The 21,445-nt window shown below is 44.9% G+C and overlaps 1 protein-coding gene across 6 annotated transcripts in view; it reads left to right on the forward strand.

Annotated features, from left to right (window-relative positions):
- TTC3 (tetratricopeptide repeat domain 3) overlaps positions 1–20,579 on the forward strand; it is a 102,164-nt gene extending 81,585 nt beyond the window's left edge. For 3 of the 6 annotated variants that reach the window (XM_071214968.1, XM_058296225.2, XM_071214969.1), the window contains 12 exons: positions 267–1,335; positions 2,240–2,305; positions 4,635–4,784; positions 5,779–5,915; positions 6,987–7,119; positions 8,733–8,833; positions 11,210–11,300; positions 11,714–11,815; positions 12,900–13,768; positions 15,447–15,573; positions 15,754–15,882; positions 17,906–18,379. In XM_071214968.1, coding sequence (XP_071071069.1) covers positions 267–1,335; positions 2,240–2,305; positions 4,635–4,784; positions 5,779–5,915; positions 6,987–7,119; positions 8,733–8,833; positions 11,210–11,300; positions 11,714–11,815; positions 12,900–13,768; positions 15,447–15,573; positions 15,754–15,882; positions 17,906–18,301 — 3,370 coding nt within the window. In that variant the 3' untranslated portion in view covers positions 18,302–18,379. Of the gene's footprint in view, positions 1–266; positions 1,336–2,239; positions 2,306–4,634; positions 4,785–5,778; positions 5,916–6,986; positions 7,120–8,732; positions 8,834–11,209; positions 11,301–11,713; positions 11,816–12,899; positions 13,769–15,446; positions 15,574–15,753; positions 15,883–17,905; positions 18,382–19,033 lie in introns of those variants that run through there. The other 3 variants (XR_011648720.1, XM_058296223.1, XM_058296222.2) reach the window with 3 other exon arrangements.
- Positions 20,580–21,445: the final 866 nt, after the last annotated feature.

Consider the following 21,445-nt stretch of genomic DNA (forward strand, 5'->3'; position numbering starts at 1 on the left):
TACAAAATAATATTTTAATTTCCTTTTGCCTTTTTCCTTAAAAAATTAGAAAGGCTTATATTCTGAGGGGTTAGCCAAAGTTTTATTTGTAGTGTCATTGACTGTGGCTAACCTTACTCAGATTTTTTAATACGAATGCAGTGTGTTTGTTGGGGAAAGATTAAGATCAGTGACAAGTAAAATAATATTTTGCTTTGGGAGTATAAACTCTTTCCATACAAATTACTTTCGTATAATAACCCACGTACATGTAAATTTTTTCTAAGCTACTTCTCTCAGTTTTTGGAGGAACATGGTCCCTTGGACATGGGTAACAGGATCTTCTCAGAAGAATATGAGTTTTTCCCAGAAGAAACGCGACAGATACTAGAAAAGGCTGGAGGTCTGAAACCTTTTCTCCTGGGATGTCCTCGTTTTGTGGTGATTGACAACTGCATTGCGCTGAAGAAGGTTGCGTCGCGACTCAAGAAGAAGAGAAGGAAGAAAGGCATGAAGGCGAAAGTAGAAGAAATGTCCAAGGCGGTAGAGTTGGAGCTGTACTTACGACTTAAACTACCCCTGGATCCAGCTGCCAGGGAGTTTACACCAGATACACTGCCCGAACTCGAGTCTGATTTACCTTCAGCACCAGCCTCCGAGGACGCGATTGCCCAGGCAGAACCTGCAGATGCCCCCGAGCCAGCTCCTGCAGAGGCGGAGCCCGCGCAGGTGCCGGAGGACAGCGCCGCCGCCGCTGCAGGCACCCCCGAAGTGGTCGCCTCTGGTTCTGCTGATGCAGTCTCTGAGGATGCAGACCACGAGCAAGTCTCTCCTGCCCCCAGACCAAGCTCTGAGGAGGTGAAGCCCAAGCCAGTTGCTGTTAATTTTCCCGCTTTCAAGGAAGTGAAAACAGCCTTCTGGGCTCCATCCCACTTGGTCACGGGATACTGCGCGTATCTTCCTTTCCAGGGGTTCGACATCACCCAGACCCCACCAGCGTACATAGGGCTGTTGCCAAGCGTGCCGCAGTTCGCCAGCATCTACACGCCTGTGGCCGCCCTGTGCCCCGAGTACCAGCTGCGAGCGGCAGTGCCAGTGGTGCCGGCTTTCGTCGCCAACAGACCGGGTGAAGGTGCTGCGGCTGCGTGCTGCGAGGGCCCTCGGGGGAATGCCGAGGAGGCCTCCGGTGAGCAGGTCGCCCCCGAGTCCCACTGCAGCGCGGACGAGGCCGGCACAGCGCTCGAGGAGCCCAGCGGGGAAGCCGGCGGCTGTGGAAACCCCGCAGAGCAGGAAGCCGACGCAGAGAGGGCCAGGGCAGCGAGGAGCGAGCCGTGTACGCAGGAGGTTGCCGTGCAGGTGAGCCTTCCCTCGGAAGAGGTCTTCTCAACACGGAAGTTAGATTTCCTGTTCCTCTTCCTTTGCTGTTGGATTTGCTGAAATCCTCAGCAAACGGGTAGCTTTATGATGGCTGCTCGAGCTTTGGCCTGAAAGCGTGCTGAAAATACGGACCCACGTGGGCATGAAGGTGGTCTTACCAGGAAGACTGGGTGCAGAGATAATTCCGCACCCCAATTCTGCAGCAGTTGTGAAATAAGCTGCAGGAGCCAGCAGATGGAGCCAGCATCCCCTTAATAGTAAAGGCAGCCACAGAGGGGGGCCGTGGCCCCCGTGGCAGATGTGTGTCCCGATGGTGAGCCCGCGCCACGCAGGCTTTCCCTCACGCTTAGGGAACCCGGGGGGCCTTCCCGGAGGACGTACCCTGCCGGGGAGGAGGGGAAGCGGGCCTCTGCCCGGGCAGCCGGCTTCTAAGAGGGAAAAAGGAAGCATCTGGCCTGTACTTACTCAGCTTCTCCTGACAAACCAGGGCAAGGAGGGACTCAGAGGAGATTACCAGACAGAGAAACGGGAGGATGGGGATGAGACAAGCTGAGAATGAACGGGGGTTCCTCTGGGGTTGCCTTTCTAGACCCCGAGTTCATAAAACCCTAAATGGATTCCCCCTCTTCATTAAGCCTCTGTTATCTAGGGGCTTTGGAAAAATAGGTTGAAGAGTAATGAACCAAGATCCTTTTCAACTGTACTGATTCCAAATAACACCTAATAGAAAGGATTAAGGTTTATCCAAATCTGCCAAAAACAACACTGTCGCGTGTGTTAATGTGCTAATAAACGGTGGGTATCTTTTACTAGAGCAGTTTATCAGTTGTAAATTGACCTTAAGTGTGCGTTTTTTTTTTTTAACTGTTGTTTTGCCCTGTAGGTGGATTGGAATGTCTCGCACCAAGGAGTCAATACTGAGCCGTTCAGTCCTTTTGAGGCAGAACAGGTAAGTCAACAGTGAAACAAACTGTGTAAAGCCTTTATCTTCATTAATTTAACAAAATGGGGGTGAAGAACCAGAACTATCTTCGAGCCAGCTAATACCATACAAAGTTATTGTGGAATAAACTTCAGAATACACGAGAAAATTTTGTTCTGTTTTTATTATTGGAATTTGGGGATGGGAGCAGAGGAAAAGATAAATTTTTTTAGCTTATATATTTCAGAATATAATTTTACTGCTTTAACTGGTATAATGAACATGTGTTCATTGTAAGTAATAGCTTAATCATCTAAATAATAAAGAAAGGTATTTTAACAATATTTCCCATTTTAAGACTAGTTCAATTTGAAAATCAATATAATTTACCAAATTAATATACCTAAAAGAAAAGTTATTTGATCAAATCCATAATTGCTGAAAAGCCATTGGATAAAACAGTGTCCTTTCTGGATTAAAACTTCATAATATGGGAATAGATGAATATTTCTCAGCATGCTGATTTCTTTCGTTTCCTAAGCCAAAAGCTATCATCTTGTTTAAAGGTGAAACAGCACCATTATTATGTATTATTATTCTGGAGACACTAGCAGATGAAATTACATAAGAGAAAGAAATAAGATCAGAAAGAAGAGGTATAAGTATCCTTTACAGAGGCTAAGATTAGGTACCTTACCTAATTTTATCTGATCCAAAACGATCATCTGCAAACCTGTACCAGAATGTAAGACAGTTCAAAATGTCGTTGAATGTAAAATAAATAGACTCTCCACTTATAGACAACAACTTGCTAAGAAGTATATTAGAAGAAGAGATTCCATTTTCAATAGCAAAAAAAAAAAAAAGATAAAATATTTATATCTATGTAAAGAAAACTTGAGGATACTACTAATAGACATAAAGGTTGAGATTGATGAATGTAAATTAACTAGGTGGATATTCCTGTCCATGTATTTGGATGGGACGACTAATGACCAGAAAGAGACTGATTCTCCTGAAAGCTTTTAATTTAACTCAGTCCCATTACACCCATGAACGGGGTGTATTAGTTATCTATTGCTGCATAACAATTTACTTCAACGCACAGTGGCTTATAACAATAGTAAAATTATCTCACAGCGCTAAGTCAGGAATTCAGGGGTGCTTTAGCTGGGTCGTTCTGGAGATCACTACAGAGGCTGCAGTTTAGATTAAGAAGTTGGCCGGGACCACAGTCTGTAGTTGTAGCTGGGCTCGAGAGTGCACTTGCTGGAAGGCTTATGCACATGGCAGCCTAGCCGGTGCTGCTGTTGCCTTGTGGCCCTCCTTGCAGGGCCGCCTGAGGGGCCTCACGAAGCCCGGCTTTCCTGGACTGAGCAATCCAGAGCAGAAGTGGCCATACCTCTTAGGATCTAGTTTACCCAACCACACTCCATCACTTCCATTGTTCTCTCTTGGTCACCCAGTCTAAGCCATGAACCCTGAAAGAGTGTAGGAGAAGACTTGCAGGGGTATGAGTGTCAAGAGGCGGGAAGCTAGGGCTGTTTTGGAGCCTGGCTGTGCACTAGGTTTATTTTGAACCAAACAAACTGATAAAGAATAACCAGGTTTGTGCCACAGGGAGAGATTTCCAGTGCCTGGCCTTCAAGCACTGTAACTGGATGTTGTGTGGTCACCTGCCCCTCCATGGGCCAGGCGCCCTTGCAGATACAAGCTTGCTATTGCTGATAGCTTAAAAGTGTGAAAGACTTTCAGATTTACGTACATAAATGATGTTCATTGTTTGCCAGCATTTCACTTTACAGTCCTCTTACAAAAGTGTGGTTGCTGGTTTGTTTGTTTTGTAAACAAGCCCAAAAGATAGTTACATAACTGAAAACAAATTCATGGGTATTATTTTAGCTTGTCTTCTTGAGGTAATTGGCAGCGATTCATTTGAAACACTTAAAAGTAGGACCATAGTTAATCATTCTGCTCATGGCTAAAATATGCATTATACGCAGCTTTTTAAACCTAATAAATAGTTCTTGATGCTAATTGTTTAGACTAATGTTCAAATCAATCTGTTTATCTAATACGAATCCTTCTAAAACAGACATTCAGATCTGATTATAGTAGAGACTGAAAAGTTTCATTATGGATTCCAGTAAAATGAGTGACTGACTTAAAAAAAAAACCTGACTTTGCTAAACAGTGTTTAGGGATTTTAAATTCTTTATTTGTCATGACATTTCTCTTGTAAATTTTCACCGGCTTTTTATTCTTATTTGTTGATTTTAAGTGACCGTTCAGAACAAGATCAGAAATAGGCATTTCAAATAATTTTTATGGATAATTTTGTCATTTACTTTCACAGGGGGGCATTTTACAGATTCAGAAGGATTACAGAGCGATAGGAGAGCTGTTTAAGAAAGCATGTGATAAGTACATGAAGACAAAACGCAAGGGCTTAAAAGATGCCCAGGATCTGGAGGAAATGTTGCAAAGGAACTTAGAAGAAAGCAAGGTAATCCTACCTGAAACCTCCCTTTAATTGCCTGCAGCACTAGGAGAGTGCAAGTGTAACTGTGCTTGCACAAGCCCAGGTCAGCTGAGCTTCTCTGTTGTTGGCTGAACAAAAGATCCTTTCTCAGTAGTGCCTATCTCTAATTCCTCTATGACATTAAAGTGACAGTGGCTTTTTGCAGGGTTTTAGAACCTCTGTAGGTTGCATTATAGGAAAGTTACAAGGGCTGTAAGTCAGCTTTTTCATTTATCTGCACTTTGATCTCCTTGGTTAACTAAAACTTGATTTCGTGGTGACCGAGCTCCAAGTTAAATTCGCGTTTCTCTTGAGAGGCCGTATAGCATTAGTGGTTCAGAGTGAGAGCACTGGAGCAGACCGGGTTCAAGTGCAGGCTGGAGGCTACACTGGTTCAGATCTAGGGCAAGTTATTCAACTTCTCTGTGCTTTAGTTCCCTAGCTGGAAAAACTTGTGCAATGTTAGTCTCCATTTTGAGGGTTTACTGTGAGAATTAAATCAATATGTGTAAAATACTTAGAGTACTTAAAACTGCCTGGAAGGAGCCAGTCCTCAGTAGGTCTTGGCTGCCATGGTCATTACTACAACTCGGCTATTGTCATCCTCGTCTTGGTCTCACTCCCAGAGGAGCGAGAGCATCACACAGGGAGCCCAGGCACGGTAGAACCGGAAAGTCATGGGCAAGTCTTGAATTCATTAGCTGAGGTGGATCGTCGCTTACGTGTCACTGCCTGCTGGAGTAAGGCTAATTGGTCAGATCGAGCCAGTAGGAAGTAGAATTACAGATGTGAGGAACTCATGGTCCATCTCCATTTAGACTTGATTGTCTTCTGTTCAGAGAGGTGGAAGAGATATTAGTCCATTTAAGAAAGAAAGAATTTGTTCTAGAAGTCTGGTTCAATTCTCTTCTCAAGCTTTTTTTTTTCCTTTAATAGTAAAGCTCGCTATTCATTTAAGTGCTTTCTAAAATGTTTTTAGATCTCAAAGACAGAATTAGATTGGTTCCTCCAAGACCTGGAAAAAGAAATTAGGAAATGGCTACAGGAGAAGAGAGAGATCCAAGAAAGACTGATAGTGCTGAAGAAGAAAATTATTAAGCTTCTACATGCTGAATTGTAAGTAACAATTGAGAGGCAATGATTTGTACTGTTTTTAAGAAAAAAATTGGGGTTTTTTGGTTATTTCAACATTTCTGATATTCATTTTCAGGCTATATCAGTCAAGGTAAGAATCCATTGATGGTGTTACTGACACTGCTTTCACATTTTTTATCTCATTTTAAAAATCATCTCCTGGGGGATCATCTCACCTAAATTTTTTTTCTAAACCTGTTTTAAGATAAACTGTATGAAAGTGGGATAGGATGGGACTGAACATCAATTTAAAAATGACTTATTTTAGTCTGGAATTACTGAAAAATGCCTTTGACCCTCAATTTCCTTTTCTGTCAAATAAAGCAGTTAGTCTAGGCCTAAGCTTCTCTCCAGCATGAAGTCAGGTCTTTTGTTTTTTGTTTTTAATACCTTTCATCCTGAAACATTAAATTCTGGACTTGGCGGTATGAAGGATTTGGTACACATCCTGGGCATAATTGTCAGGTCAGCCGAGTTTGATTTGAGGTACTCCATTAGCCACTCCTGCCCCCCACCTCACCCCAAACAGTGGCCTGGCCTGGGAGTCCTTAGCCTCATTGTATTGTCATCCAATGTGTGTGACAAACAACCCAGCCCCGGGCTTAAATCAGTAGCCGCTTTATTTGCTCACGATCCTGCCTCATGGTCCGGGCAGTTCTTAGGCTGGTCTTGCCAGCGGTACCTCTTGGAACTGCGCTCAGCTGGTGAGGTGGCTGGGGCTGGGCGCGGCTGGGACGCGGGGCAGGCACCTCTGCCCGCTCGGGCCGGCCCTCTCCATGTGGCTCTTCTCGCTGGAACGTCCTCACCCCTTCTCACCAGTCCTACCGAATACTCAACTTTTAATTGCTTCCCTTCCGTGGATGGTTAAAGCACAAAGAGCACCCGTGAGCCTTTGTGTTCTTATGTAGTAAGACGTCAGGCAGGAGCTTTTCCAGAAGACACTAGGTAGGTCTTCTTGTGGCCAGATTTCAGGGCTAACCTGGAAATGGCTAAGCCTTTGGAATGTTCATGGGTTAAATTTGTCTCAAGATTTTTTCCCCTTAATATTTGCAGTAATGCGTTTATAGATGAGGACTCAGAAACAGAAGAGATTCTGAAGGAAGAGAGAGCGCAGTTCCAGGAGAGCCTTGAGCGAGCCGTGGCAGTGGAGTACGACGAGATCCTTGAGAGAGCTATGGTGGCAGAGGTGAGTCCCCAGCGTGTGGGGCTCCCTGGGCTCGGGGACTGGCAGGGAGAGTGGGCGCCGTTAGTTAGCTTCCGGGTCTTTACAGGAGGCGGAGCGACACTGCCAGGTGGCTGGGGGGAGAGCTCTCCTGTCGCCCATAATCCTGCCTCCCTCAAGCTGCCCCTCTTGTTCCTGTCTCTCCCTCTTTTATTTTTATCCTTATGCTTATGTTGGTACATAGACGAACACACAGTGCACATCAGATTTCTAACCTGCTTTCCTAATTTAGCATTTTAACTTACAGTCATTTCCATGTTTTACACTTTGAATGACTACATCATGGTTTGTTTGTTTTTTTTCATTTTTTATTATCTTTTTTTTTTTAAGTTACATAGATCACACAAAATGTTACATTAAAAAATATAAGAGGTTCCTATACCCCACTCCCCACACTCCCACTCCTCCCACATCGACAGCTTCTTTCGTTAGTGTGGTGCATCGTGTTTAACCAAGCGATGCACCATCAGGTAGCTAATCATCAAGTACATTTGCTAATACCTGAAAAGGAACTTGAAAACCATTCCCTTATTAAGAATATACCCCCAAAGAGTATGTACAAGTGATGAAAATCATGAGAAAAGAGGATAGCAGCCCAATCATAGTTCTCTAACTTTCTATTCATCATTAACATACAAAAAGAGAAATGCGTGTATAAAGAAAAGTGAGCATTAGGTGGCAATGGATAAATTCTCACATACTGAACTTGTTCCTTATTAGTCCCCTTATTAAGACTCTTACCGCCCCCCCCCCCCCCAAAAAAAAGTATATACTATTTGAGAAACTACTGAAAGAAAAATCAAGATAATGCTGCCTGGCTATATTTCATCTCATCCCTGAATTAGGGTTGTCTGTGGTATACTAAATGAGAAGTAAATGTTACTTAATTGGTGTGTGTTTCTGATTATTTTTGGAAAATAAGAAAACTCTTGGTTTATGTAATCTGCACACATGAGGCTGTCACACTAAGAATTAAAGATTGTCACTGCTTGTAAAGAAAGGAAGCCAAAGTGCCCATCTTTTGGGGGGGGGCACACGCCTGCAACTGCGTCCCTGAGCTTGGCGGCCCCCCCTTTGGCTGGCAAGTTTCCCTGGTGGGTCCTGTCACAGGTATGGACACCTGGGCTAAAGGCCAGGCTTTCTCCTGCCCTGCCCTGGGTTTTGGAGAAGTGGCTTGTGGGCAAGGTTTTAAAACACGCCCCCAAGGCTTTGGATGGCAGCTGGGGAGATCTACCCTGGGGCTTGAAATGCCATCAGGTCCAGCCTCAGCGTTTTTCGTGGCCCTGACCCCCCCTTCTTCAAGGGCCAGCATGAGGCACCCCACTCTGTGCCTGACTGCAGCACAGAGCCACGTGGGGTGTCTGTTTGCAAATCCCAAAGTGCTCGTGAATGTTCCCCTGGGTGAAATTACAACCGAACCAAGTTCTGGTGATTCTGTCCTTCAGGTTTAAGTCATCTGGATTTAAGTTATGTAGGAAGAAACCTGAAACAGGTTAAGAATATTTCAGTTTCAACCTTTAAAATAATTTCAATTTTTCGTTTTTAAAATAGTAAGATGCTCTCTCATCTAATGGCAGGTGTCCGTGCTTGAGAACTGGAAGGAGATGGAACTGTGTAGGCTGCAGAGCATGGAATCCAGAGCTGAAGCCTATCTCAAGCATCTGAGGCGAGTCAACAGGTACGGGGGACCCCATGTGTCATTTCTTAAACCAGAGGTAGAAGAGAGGAAGCATCTTTATCAGACAGGACCGTTTTATATTTACTACACAACTGACTCAGGCTCAGTTGCAGAAAAGATAAAATAGGCCGAAAAACAAAAATGATAAAAATCACCCATAATTCTAAATAGGCATAACTCATTAATATTTTTTAATAAATTCATGAAGTATTTGAAAAAATGAGAATTCATATTTTTTTCACCAAATAGTATGTAAGGAACTTCCTTTCACACTAGTAATACATTTCTACAACCAAATTTTAAAAGGTAGCCAGTGTTCCAGCCTACAGAGATGCCGTGATTTATCTACCACCACTTATGGGGAGGGCTGCTAGTGTGGTTACAGATTTTGGTGAATATAAACTACACTGCAGAGAGCATCCTCATGGCCAATATTTATGCACAGATTAGTCATTAACATACAATACATTTCTTGGATGAAGATCACATTTTTAAGGGTTTTCAACATTTTGAATTGTTTTCTATAATACGTATTAACTGACAGTTCTAATGGCAGAATATAGAAAAATCATTATAAGGATATTCACAGATGTCTGTGTTGTTTTTCAACTTTCCCTAATCTTTACCTGTTTTTGTTAGTTTTGTTTTGTTGTAGACCAAGGTCTAGCTGGGCATCCTGGAGGATGTTCTTGAGTCTCTCATTTAGCAAGGTTTCTACATGGATTTTTGCACGTGGGATTTACTCTTCATCTGGTCCTTTTTTCATGTTCCACACCCAGGTTTTTTTTGTTGTTGTTTTTTAATATATTTTTATTATAGAAGTTGTGAGCAATCATGCACACGTGTAGAATTCCCGTACAGCAACCCTTCAACTTACCACACCGTTGTGGAACATTTGCTACAAAATATGAGATAATATCATCAGACTATTACCACTAACTATGGTCTATAGTGTACATTTGCTCTATTTTTTCCATACCCCCCTGTTACTAACACAGTACATCTTTGGCAATGAGGAAAGAATATTACAGTTTTGCTGTGAACTATAGTCCATTGATTACATTAGTTGTATTTTTCTCATGCTTCTCTATATTCCCACCACCTTGCAACAGTGACATACCTGTGTTCACGGAAGGACATTCTTGCATTTGTACTGTTAACCCCAATTCTCATCCACCTCAGGGTTCTCTGTTCTTCAGTCCCTAGATTATTCTCTAGCTTTCTTTCAATTGACATTTACATGCCTAGACTACCCTTTACAGCCACGATCCCATTTACGAACCAGCTGTGTTAGTACTGCTCACTACAATGTGTTATAAACTCTATCCATTTTTACACTTTAACGGCCAAGTTAATTCAAACTTCTACCTACACACACACAGTTTTTTTACTTCTGATCCCAGTTTTCATCTTGTCTAGTACTTTTTGAGTCAGATTTCAAACCCATGGTGGTGTGTGCTTCATTGAAAATCTGTTTTAGTGTACAGTTCATTACTTCTTCAAGATGTAATTTTTCACCTAAGAAAACCTGTCAGATTAAAGCGAAATTAGTATGCTAATTTAGATTACAAGACTAGTACAGCTAAGACTGTGCCCACGTGAAGTACAAATTCCTCTGGCGACCTTCACCATAGAAGGTGCATTGTGGCTATCTGGGAAGCACAAGTAGCTCGGAGCGCACTGTCTAGTGTTGTTTCCTTCCATCATGCCTTAGATAGTCCATGTAGCTTCTTTCCTGGGAGTGCTGTGCTAAGCCTGCCTCATCCCACCAAAGGATCGCAAAAGGAACAGGGGGTAGTAGGAGTGTTCTGGTTTTTCTTTAAGACATCTAGTGAGAACTGACACAATCACAGCTTAATATTGTTATTGAACTTCTTAGTTAGTAGATGAAAGCTTGTCTGTCACTTGGAAGAGACCAAATTCATGAGTTGCTGAGGTCGTAATTTATTCTATCAGGTCCCATTCTTTATTTTTACAATTAAACGGGGATTTGGATTTTATTAGAATGTTTTAGGGGGCCTTTTTTTTTTTTTTAAATGCAAAGTCAGCCATAATGTTTATCATGAAGCTGTCAAATATACAATGGTCAGATTTTCAAATTTAGGGAAAGAAATTAAAATACAGAGAGTATTTGCTCTCTTCCTGTCAGTTTTGGATTTTTGGTCATACCAATAATTAAAATTTCCTAAAGTGTTTCCAGTGGTGAGTTTGAAAGATAGAGAATTCTTTAAAAATAGTTTTTCTTTTATGATCACTTTAAATGCCTATTTCTCTCACATTTAAATGTTTGTTTTCATTTGTACTTGACTGCTTTGAATTTTTTAAAAATTTCTAAAGTGGACATTAAACTGTTTCATGTTTTTTCCACTTCTTCAGCAATTCTGCAGTATGTTCTAAAGTGGAGTCTAACATACGTTCGTGGGAAGCATTTCTTGATAATGTTAGGATAGAAATTGAGAATGCAAAGGTAAAGTATAAAATACTTTATAATTCTCTCAAAATGTATACGATAGTTAAAATTGCCAGGAGGCTAGTGTCATGTTGTAATTGTTTTTCAAAACTTAATAGCAGTATGTCTTTTTTGTTAAAATTATTAAGAAGAGTTTTCTGAAACTAATGATATTTTCTTGTCAAATAACTATGTTAAACTCTGGGAAATTATATTTGATAAGGCTGTAGAATTTTCTGATTAATGAAGCCTTATTCTTAATTTCCTTCCTTAAGGGAAATAATTTTTTAATACTTTGCACCTCCAATTGCCGGACAGTTTTGGGCCATTTTTAATGTACGATAAGAAAAAAAAGTATTCATTGAAAAAAATTGTGGTTTTCCCTGGGAATTTATTTGAAAAGCTTAACACGTTCTCCCTTCTACCTACAGTCTCAGTTTGAAGAACAAATTAGGGCAATTAAGAATGGTTCTCGGCTCAAGGAACTTTCTGGAGTGCAGATTGCCAAGCTTTCGTTCCCTGCGTATAATGTGGTAAGCCTGTCCCAGCTTCTACTTGCTTTTTTTGGGTCTAGAGAACACACCCTTTGTGGGTCTAGAAGACGCTCAGTGTGCAGAGGGCAGTAGTGAGGAAGATTGTGGGGTACTCGGGGCCAGAACCAAGGAGCCTCATTCTCCCAGCTGCTTGGACTCTTCCTCAGGCACCTGGAAGGCAGTTTAGGTTTAAGGAGGGGAACGACACCAGATTTGTATGAGGGGGAACCGCAGCGCTGCGGCGTGGAGAGCCGGTGGGCGCGAGCGCGAGCGCCTTCTGGTCCTCCGTCACAGGCTCGCCGCCCTCGGCCTGGCCTGGGTGGGGGTGGGGGGCAGATCCGAGGCGCTTGGGGTGCAGTTGGAAGAACAGCGCTGCCCCTGGGTTGGGGCGCAGTGCGTGTGAGGCGTCCAGGAGGACCAGGCGGCGGGCGAGGGGGACGTTGGGGGAGGACCTGGTTTGAGGAGATGGCGGCCAGGCTGGCTTTGAGCACCTGGAATTTACGGTGCCTCGGAGTCACCCAAATGGACTTGCCCAGCAGGACGTTTAGGTTTCAGATTTGGGTCTGAGGAAAACATGACACGTAGCAGCAGGGCCGTGAGGGAAGGCCTCAGGCAGGGGCAGAGGCTGAGAATGGCAGAGGAGCGCTGCGAGGGCGCCGGGGAGGGGCTGGTGGGCCGAGTGGAGGGCTGTAGGGTCAGAGGCTTGGGGATGGAGGCGGCTGGCTCTGCAAACACAGGTTTGGGGGAGGGTAGGGACAGATACTTTTGATTTGTCAGTCACAGAGTTTAGCTGGGAAGAGAGAAGTGTGATGAGGTTATGGCTGAAGAGAAGCAGGTGAGTAGGTGGCAGTTTTTCAAATTTTACATAGAAAATAAAGCATTTCTATAGAGTTATTTAGAAATCAGAATCCTACCCTCATTCTAACAAGTAACAGATTATATGATGTAAATAGTAATTTTTTTAAGACAGTGCAGTTGAGCATCCAGGTTTTACCATGATGGTGCTTAGTGGTAAGCCTTTGTCTGCTCCAGGAGAGAGGGCCGCCCTCTCTGATGCTCACTCACCGTGCTGCTTTCTTCACAGTGTCGCTGTCACTTCCTTCTCAAGTCCTCAGGCCACCGTGGTCGAGGTCTGGTGATTTCTACAAGTGGTGGAAGTGGAGAGAAAGCCCCAGCTCAGGAGGATTCAGGTCCGGTGGCTGCCAGCAACTACCCGACTCAGAAGGATTCAGGTCCAGTCGCTGCAAGTGACTCCCCAGCTCAGAAGGATTCAGGTGTGGTGGCTGCCAGCGACTGCCCGGCTCCGAAGGATTCATGTGTGGTGGCTGCCAGCGACTGCCCGGCTCAGAAGGATTCAGGTCCGGTGGCTGCCAGCGACTGCCCGGCTCCGAAGGATTCAGGTGTGGTGGCTGCCAGCGACTGCCCGGCTCAGAAGGATTCAGGTCCGGTGGCTGCCAGCGACTGCCCGGCTCCGAAGGATTCAGGTCCGGTGACTGCCAGTGACTGCCCGGCTCCGAAGGATTCAGGTGTGGTGGCTGCCAGCAACTGCCCGGCTCAGAAGGATTCAGGTGTGGTGGCTGCCAGCGACTGCCCAGCTCAGAAGGATTCAGGTCCGGTGGCTGCCAGCGACTGCCCGGCTCAGAAGGATTCAGGTCCGGTGGCTGCCAGCGGCTGCTCGGCTCAGAAGGATTCAGGTCTGGTCGCTGCCAGCAATTGCCCAGTGGTGGCTCCGTCTGAGCCCTTGCCAGCACCACCCTCCAATCGGCCTGCAGTTGCCCAGCTGCCCAAGTCTGGGGAGGGTCCCAGCCTGGCCCCTCAGTCAGAACAGAGCCTCGTGCCTGAACAGAAGCCCCCTGCTCCTCTGGGACGCGCAGCTCGTTCTGGCCAGGGTGCCAGGAAGCCGTTCAACAGTATTATCGAGCACCTGTCGATGGCCCTCCCGTGCTACAGCAGGTAGGAACGTGGAAGGTCCGGGATGCGGCTGGATGCTTCACTGCACAGAGGTGGCTCCTGAGATCGGGGCATGTAGGGGCTGCAGTGAATAGATTTTTTCAATCGAGTACTGGTTAATTAACACTCATCAGAAACAAGGCCGTTTGCTGAGATTCTGATGCAGTCATCAACACTGTGCAGCACACTGACTGTGGAATCCGCAAATGAGCAGCCTCGCAGTAGTTTCCTGTCATTTTGGAAAATACATGACATATAGCAAGGAAGGCAGCAGCGACTCAGACCCCCTTGTTGGGCGATACCTGTGGTCAGAGGTGTGAGGTTGCAGAGACCAGATGTGATTTTGTAGCGAAGTAGGTGTACAGACGTCTCTAAGGGGATCCTGTGACAGCCTGGGTGAGAAGCTGTAGATCTTCCTTTAACTTCCACCACTGACCTCTGCTCTCCAGCTTGGTCAAGGGAAGGGGCACAAAAAGGAAGGCAAGGTGGGGGGCCTCTCTCCCCAGATAGGGCTCGGGAGAGCAGAATCCACTCCCAGGACTGTCGCATGTCCCAGGCTGCTGTTGTCTCTGGTACAGTGTTCATTTCAGGCTTTGAAAAGGGTACCTTTGAAACAAAGTGGCCCTTAAAATATGATTGGCCAGAATTCATGTTTTACACCTCTAGGTGGAGCCATGCCCTTTGGAGATAAGTAGATTTTTGTCTGCACAGGGCAGTTAGCCCTGCCTACATCTGAGGAAAATTGCAACTCCTCTCAATAGCAATTGTCATTCCAATTGTAGAAAATATTCAAGTTGTAATTACCAGAAGCACCTTACAGTTTTTTGAAATCCTGACTAAATTTGGCAGAGTTTAAACAACAAAATAGAAATGCGTCCCACTTTTCTCCAGGTTAAGATATTTGGTGCAAATATCAAGTTCCTGTTTACTCTATCTCCCATCGTATGTTAATTGTAAAACATTTCAAACTTTTAGAACCTTGTTGGTGAGATTTTTCAAGGGACGAAGTCAGAAAATTAGTGTCCTGTGGGATAGACAGATTTTATTTTAGGTTGGATTCAGTGGTGTCTGATGATTCAGTGAATTTGTGCAAGGCTGTCTGTGATACTTCTAGTCTGTGAGAAGTCAGTTTTCTAAAGGTGAATGGATATCTGAAATGTATCTAGCAGATACGCTGTTAGGCTGAAATTCTATTAAAATAAATATTTAGAAAAAGAAAGACAAATAAATAAATAGGGAGCAGATGTGGCTTGAGCGGTTGGGTGCCTGCTTCCCACATGGGAGGTCCTGGGTTCGGTCCCCTATGCCTCCTGAAAACAAACAAACAACAAGCAAACCAATGAAAAAAAACAACTCAGGGGAGCCCATGTGGCTCAGTGGTTGAGCTCCAGCTTCCCACATGCAAGGTCCCAGGTTCATTTCCTGGCCCCCCATACTTAAAAAAGAGATGGACAGATAAATAATAAATAATATTTAGAAACAAACTTGGAAAAATGACTGTGCTTTAAAATAGTTCTGCTTTTTTTACATACAATTGCTATTGTGCCATCTACCAATTGCTTTTGTTTGTGTGTATTTGTTTTATTTTTTCTTTAGTTGGGTTACTGTTGGCTTGGACTATTTCCCAGCAGTAAGAAAGTCTGACTCTCTGTTGTCATTTGTCACCCGCTTTCCCTTGCAGCACCGAGCTTGCTGGTTTTATTAAAAAAGTGCGAAGCAAGAACAAGAACTCCCTTTCAGGATTGAGTGTTGATGAAATTGTCCAGAAAGTAACAGAGCACATTCTAGATGAACAGAATAAGAGAAAGGTCAGTTTTTCATCCCGATATAATAAAATGTTCTCCTTCGTCCCTGTTTGTTTGTAAAATATGTGAAATGCTTTTTAAAAATTGCTTTGACCCAAACGTTAAACAGTTTACTGAAGATAGTGATCAAGCCTTCAGCTAACTGAGCTCTGCCACCCCTCCCGCTCCCCCTTGCATCTGCAGCCAAATCCAGGGAACGACAAGTGGACGTCTGAGCCCAGCTCCGAGTCTGGGTCCCCCCAGGGCCAACCCTCTGTGGCTGCTAGAACATCACGCAAAACCAAGGGGCAGAAAATGGAAGAGGATGGCTCTGTGAGTGTTGACGTGAAACTGCGATTGGTTTTGTTTTGTCTTTTACTGACGAACCAGAAAGAAAAGACGTTTTTAATCTGTGAATCTTTAGCCCCTTTCTTTTCACTTCTAGGCCTTATCATTTGAGGCTAAAAGTAGGAGCCAGTTTAGATGAACTCGAATGTGCCCAGTTAGTGACCGGACAAGGCCTTGACCGTCACTCTCTGCCTTGTGCTTGGCTGCTGGCCTCTGTGCCTGCCCTTGTCTTGTGGCAGATGGCTAGATACTCTAATTTTATTTTTTTACGTATTAAGTATGGTATTTTGAAGAGTTGTGAAAGCAAATAGGATGCGTTAATGTTTTCTTCTATGTAACCTGGGTGTGGAATCAGACTTGAGTCCATTACTTGACACCTTGGACGTGGACATGCTCCTGAATGTTTCTGGGCCTGTTTCCTCACAAGGAAAAGGAATTGTGTCTGCCTGCCCAGGCTGTTGTCTGGATCATGTCCTGCGTTAGACACACCAGGGCCAAGCACTGGCCGAGGAGGCTGATTGCTTCCCTTCTCTGTCCCCCGTCAGGGGCCTGGAACACTGATTGGAATGGGCCTTTGAATTGTTATACCGGCCTAAGTTGTTTTCCCTTCAGACAATAAGAATTTCATACATTTACATTGAACTTTTTATACAATTCTCTTATACCTGTGATCTCAGTTGACGAGGCAGGTGGTTGTTTTATTTTATTTTAACATATAAAGGAGATACAGATGGTTCCTGTCGCCAGCAGCAGCTCAGCTGAAAACGCAGCTGGAGTGCAGGCCCAGGTCTTTGACTCATTCCACTACCTGTAATTCCCTCATGCATACCACGTTGACCCTCACATGCAGGAGACTGTGCAGGAGGGTGAAAGAGGGGCAGTCCCCTGGTACCTGGAGCCCAGGGCTCTGGGTTGAGTCCTGGTTTTGTCCAGTGATGGTATCAGAAATGACAAGAGTTGCAGGCCTCCTAGCATTCTCAGCAGTGGATGCCAAGGAACCAGGTTGCAGAGTCCCAGCTCATCGACTTGAGCCAGAAGAAGAGCCATGGGTAGGGAAATTTATAGAAGAGCCTACCTCTGTTACATTGGGGAACATATATTCCAAAGTGAATTGACAGGGTGCTGAATTCCTGGGATTGTCTGCCCTGCCTATAGTGTCTAGATACCTCTAGAGCTCTCAGGGGCCCTGCTGTATGAGGTAGTTTACTGTGGCAGTCAGTGAGATCCTGCTGAGAAATGCATAACTTCTGGGATAAGCTCCGGACTCATTTTGAAGTCTCTTAGCCATAAAAACTCATTTGTATTTAATATTGCTCCCTTTCGGTCAAGGTCTTTTTCCAAATTCATTGCTGGTCGGTGCTTGGTAATAATCCCTTGGTGCCAGGGAGGCTTATTCCTGGGAGTCATGTCCTACACCAGAAGGAAGGTAGTGCATTTATATGCTGGGATTGGCTTAGAGAAAAGCCACATTTGGGCAATAAGGAGGCTTTCAGGAGGTAACTCTTAGGCAACACATAATACTACGCTAAGTTTCAATTTCACTAGAAAAGGTTCATACCATCAATATCAAGGGCCTGGCAACATGATCTGTCCTCCTTCGCTGGGCACTGCCCATGTACTCAGGGGATTCTTGCTGCTCTAGGAGAGAATGTAGCAGGACTTCCCAGGATGGGAATTCAATATTCTTTCAGTTAATGATTAACTTTAACATTAAGTTTGAATAGTACATTCTATATGGTGTGTGATAAACAGGCATTTATAGTATTTGACGTGGATAATATGTTAAGAGCATTAACACATTTTCTCTGAGAAAATGAAAAACTTTAAAAGTATGCTTTTATTTATTTTTTTCTTAAAAAAATGCTACTTATAAAATAAGTTGCTTCCTCAACTGTAATTGAGAATTTGCTATCTTAGTAGCAAAAATGTCTGATGACCATTTCTAGGAAGAGCTCATGTAGTAAATTGAAAATCTAGTTCCTTATTCAGATAATGTTTTTTTCCACAGGCATCAGTTGCAAATTCCTGTGAAATATGCCAAAAGGTACTGAAGTCAAAGAACACGCGTGTGCTGAAATGCGGGCACAAGTTTCACAAAGGGGTAAGGATTCTCTTTGACCATCCTTATTTCATGCTTTGTAAGTTGAAGTGGTTTGAAAATAAAAATGTTCGTTTTTCCTCCGCATTGCCACTTCTTGTGTTTCCATTCCATTTTCTTTGTAACCCTCTCTGTGTGCATGTTCACCATCTCTGTTGCCAAAGCCTGATTGCTGTGGGAAAGGAGGGGAGGGTTCCTGGGCTCTGGGCTGGTCTCTGCAATGTCTTTCTCTCCATGACTTCATGGGTAGAGAAGAACAGTTGGCTCCATGCATTATACTGGTGCCAAAATGAAAAGCCATGTTAGTTCCTTAAAAGTGATTTCTTACACATGTAGATAAACAGTGCACCAGTTTGTCAGCTTGTCAGCTTAGTGCAGTAAATTACTTAGGTTTAAGACTTTAGAGGATTGAAAATAACCCTTTCTGGGTCCACTGTGTCTTCGCCTGGAGGATTCTGAGCCCTCACCTTTCCCAGATGTGCGTCTAGCTGTGTTGTCCCACCCTCCTGCTGCTGGTTACAGCAGGTCAGGTCTCTGCCCGGAGTGCAGTAATCCCTGGCCAAGGGACGCTTACGGCCCGCTCACTAGAAGGCATCCTGCCGACCGGGTGCAGAGCCGCTGACGTGGCCTCGCTCCTTCGAGCGTGTCTCGGGCAGCAGCAGGACATCCAGCAGCAGCTTGGGGACGGGACGGGCGGAAAGGCTCCAGGCGAGTCCCGCAGGAACCAGAGAGCAGAACCGGGCAGGGGAGAGGGGCTGGGTTAGGAATCGTCAGGTCAGGGGCTGAGAAAACGCCACCTCTGGGAGTCAGGGCAGCAGAAGCCGAAGAGCGAGACTGGAGCGAGCCCAGAGGCCTGGAGCGTTCGCGGATCCGCTTCCGAGGCGGGGTTACGGGCTCCCGGGCTCCGTCCACACTCCTGGCCTGAGCAGGCCTGGGGTCCCCGAATACCCGGGGGCTCTGGGCCCTACTGGACCTCGAGTTGGGGCGCCCGGCGGAGCTGCCCCAAGAGCGCCGACTGACCTCTTTTCCTCTTTGCAGTGCTTTAGGCAGTGGCTGACAGGGCAGAGTGCCTGCCCGGCCTGCCGCGGCCGCGACCGCCTGTCAGAAGCGTAGCCTGCACCTTCTGGAAAGGCCCTAGAACCTCCCTGCTGCTGCCCTAGCAGCCGCAGGCCCTCCTGCAGCGTAATTTACTGGTGTGTCAAACGGGAAGGATAACTGAAAAGCAGACACCCGAGGAGGCTCTCCCACTGTGCGCCAGGGCCAAAAACGCCAATTTTTAACGTAGTTGATAGGAAGTCATTTCCTCACGCTGGTTAAACCCTTCGATAATAGCCAAACGGTGGCTAATCGAATGGTGTACACCGCCTTTCTTACACCCCCGGGGCTGCTGCCCAGGGGCTCTCTGGAGAGGGGAGGCGCCTTTTAAAAAGTGTTTTCGGGCGCGCCTCCGAGCAGCGTGTGAAGTGTAAATACTCTTAACCTGTCCCGGTGCCCCATGGTCCCCTTTTGTGTTTGAAGAACCTGTTCTGGTCACTCCCCCCCCCCCCCCCCCCCGAGGGCTAGTACAGACTTTATATAAACTTTTTTATAAGATTTAGTATTCCTGAAAATTAGCCTACATTTTTCCTTAAAGATTCTGCATTTAAAAAGTGGACCTAAGCAAACCACATTTTCATAATTTGTAACGTTCAGATGATGAAACACCACGTGCTTTTGATATTTCATTTTATTTTCCCCCAAAATAGAGTGCTTCTTTTTCAGCTTGTACAAGTGTCATCCGATTTTTAAACGTCCGTTCAAAAACCCTTTTTGTGATTCTCCACAAAGACCTTTCCCCCTGAATTTGTGGCTCTGTAGTCATTACGCCAAGCCCGCATTTAGAACCTGTTTGTTCTAAAAGAGGCTTGACTGTCATCCTGAGCAGATTTGTCCTCTGAGTTCCTCGGCAAGCGTTTGGGAGGCTAGTCCAGGGCCAGGCCCTCGCCGGTCACTGGGGGAAGCAGTCACCGCCGTCCCCCTACCTCTTCCCACCACCAGAAGAGAAGCCCGTGTCGTCGACTGTCCTGAGGTGTCCCTGTTGTAATCGTGCATTTGACACTTGTATACAGTAATGCATGCACCGTTGTACTGTGACCTGAGCACAAACTGTAACTACTCTAGAAACTGTTTAAAACACTTAGCTATCACTTAGTGTCTTACCGACAGTGGTGAATACAGAAACTTGAACTGTGGACACGTTCCACTTCTCACCAAAAGAAAGATCAAACAATGTGTTCTTTGTGCCACTGGAAACTTAAATTTGTGAGCTCTCTTGTCCCCTCCTCTGCTTTTGTTCATTGTGAGTTTTGATGTCTTAGTGACTTGTTCTGTGAAAACTCCGTTTTGAAGCAGGTGCTTTGTGCAGGTCCTTGAAGCAGTGTCTTTGTGTTCAGAATGACCGAGAGCTGCAGGTTAGGGACCACTTTGTAGCAGCAGACACAGCTCTAGAGCAAGAGTGTGTTTTATATATAACCTCAGTGAAATACTTGTGAACATGCCTTATATGTGTCCAGTATCTTTCGAAATAAAGAGCATTCTAAAAGAAGAGTAGCTTACTGTCATCCTTGTCTATTTCTCAAAACATTGTTTTAAAATGTCTTTTCTTGAAAATTCAAGACGCGTGTTGAACTGACATCTTAACAAGTGGCTTCCACTGGAGAGAGGTGTCGGGCTAGGTCTGAGGGGTCCGGTCAGGGTGCGTGGGTATTTTAGAACCTGCTTCCAAACAGTCCTTCAGGCCTGAGAAAGGCCCCTAAACTCAAGTCCACTCTTCTCCAAGACTGACTATTTAAATTAGTGAGCAGGAAATGTATACCAGTTTATAGAGGCATGTTTTAGGCTAAAAGAATAAGTTTTTCATGTGAGTACATGTACGGATGTTGAAAATTATCCAGTTGCATTCCTCAGGATCAATTCTTTTTTTTTTTCTTTTGAGGTCTTGGCAGATTCATGGGCTTTGAGGCTGAGCAATGGCGCTTCCATTTCAGGGACCTTTTGGGAATAGTGGACACAGGGGATTATTGAAGAAAGTTAAGTGTTTTAATTCGGTCTTCTGTATACTCAGGAGTATTCAAAGTATTATCAGTCATGTCTTTAACCTGGTAGCACTGATTTCAGAATAATGTATAATTGTAAGCAATGACTCTTCCTGAGAGTTTAGAACACTTTCCCCGGCTGAGCTGCTTATTCTCTGGTGAGAAGAGTGAATAATGTAAAGTTGAAACGGTGCCCCGGCGTGGAAAACCTCACCACATTTTTAAGGTGATTTCAGGCTGGAGGGCCAAGTGACCAATACACCACAACACGGAGGCCATCGCTGTGATTTTCCAGCTATTTTAGCGGATTTTTCTATCACATGACCCCACCTGGAGTAAAGGAACAGGAAAAGAGGAAACAGCCAAGGTGGAAATT

Source organism: Dasypus novemcinctus, chromosome 4 (genome assembly GCF_030445035.2).
Source record: "Dasypus novemcinctus isolate mDasNov1 chromosome 4, mDasNov1.1.hap2, whole genome shotgun sequence".
Taxonomy (NCBI): domain Eukaryota; kingdom Metazoa; phylum Chordata; class Mammalia; order Cingulata; family Dasypodidae; genus Dasypus; species Dasypus novemcinctus.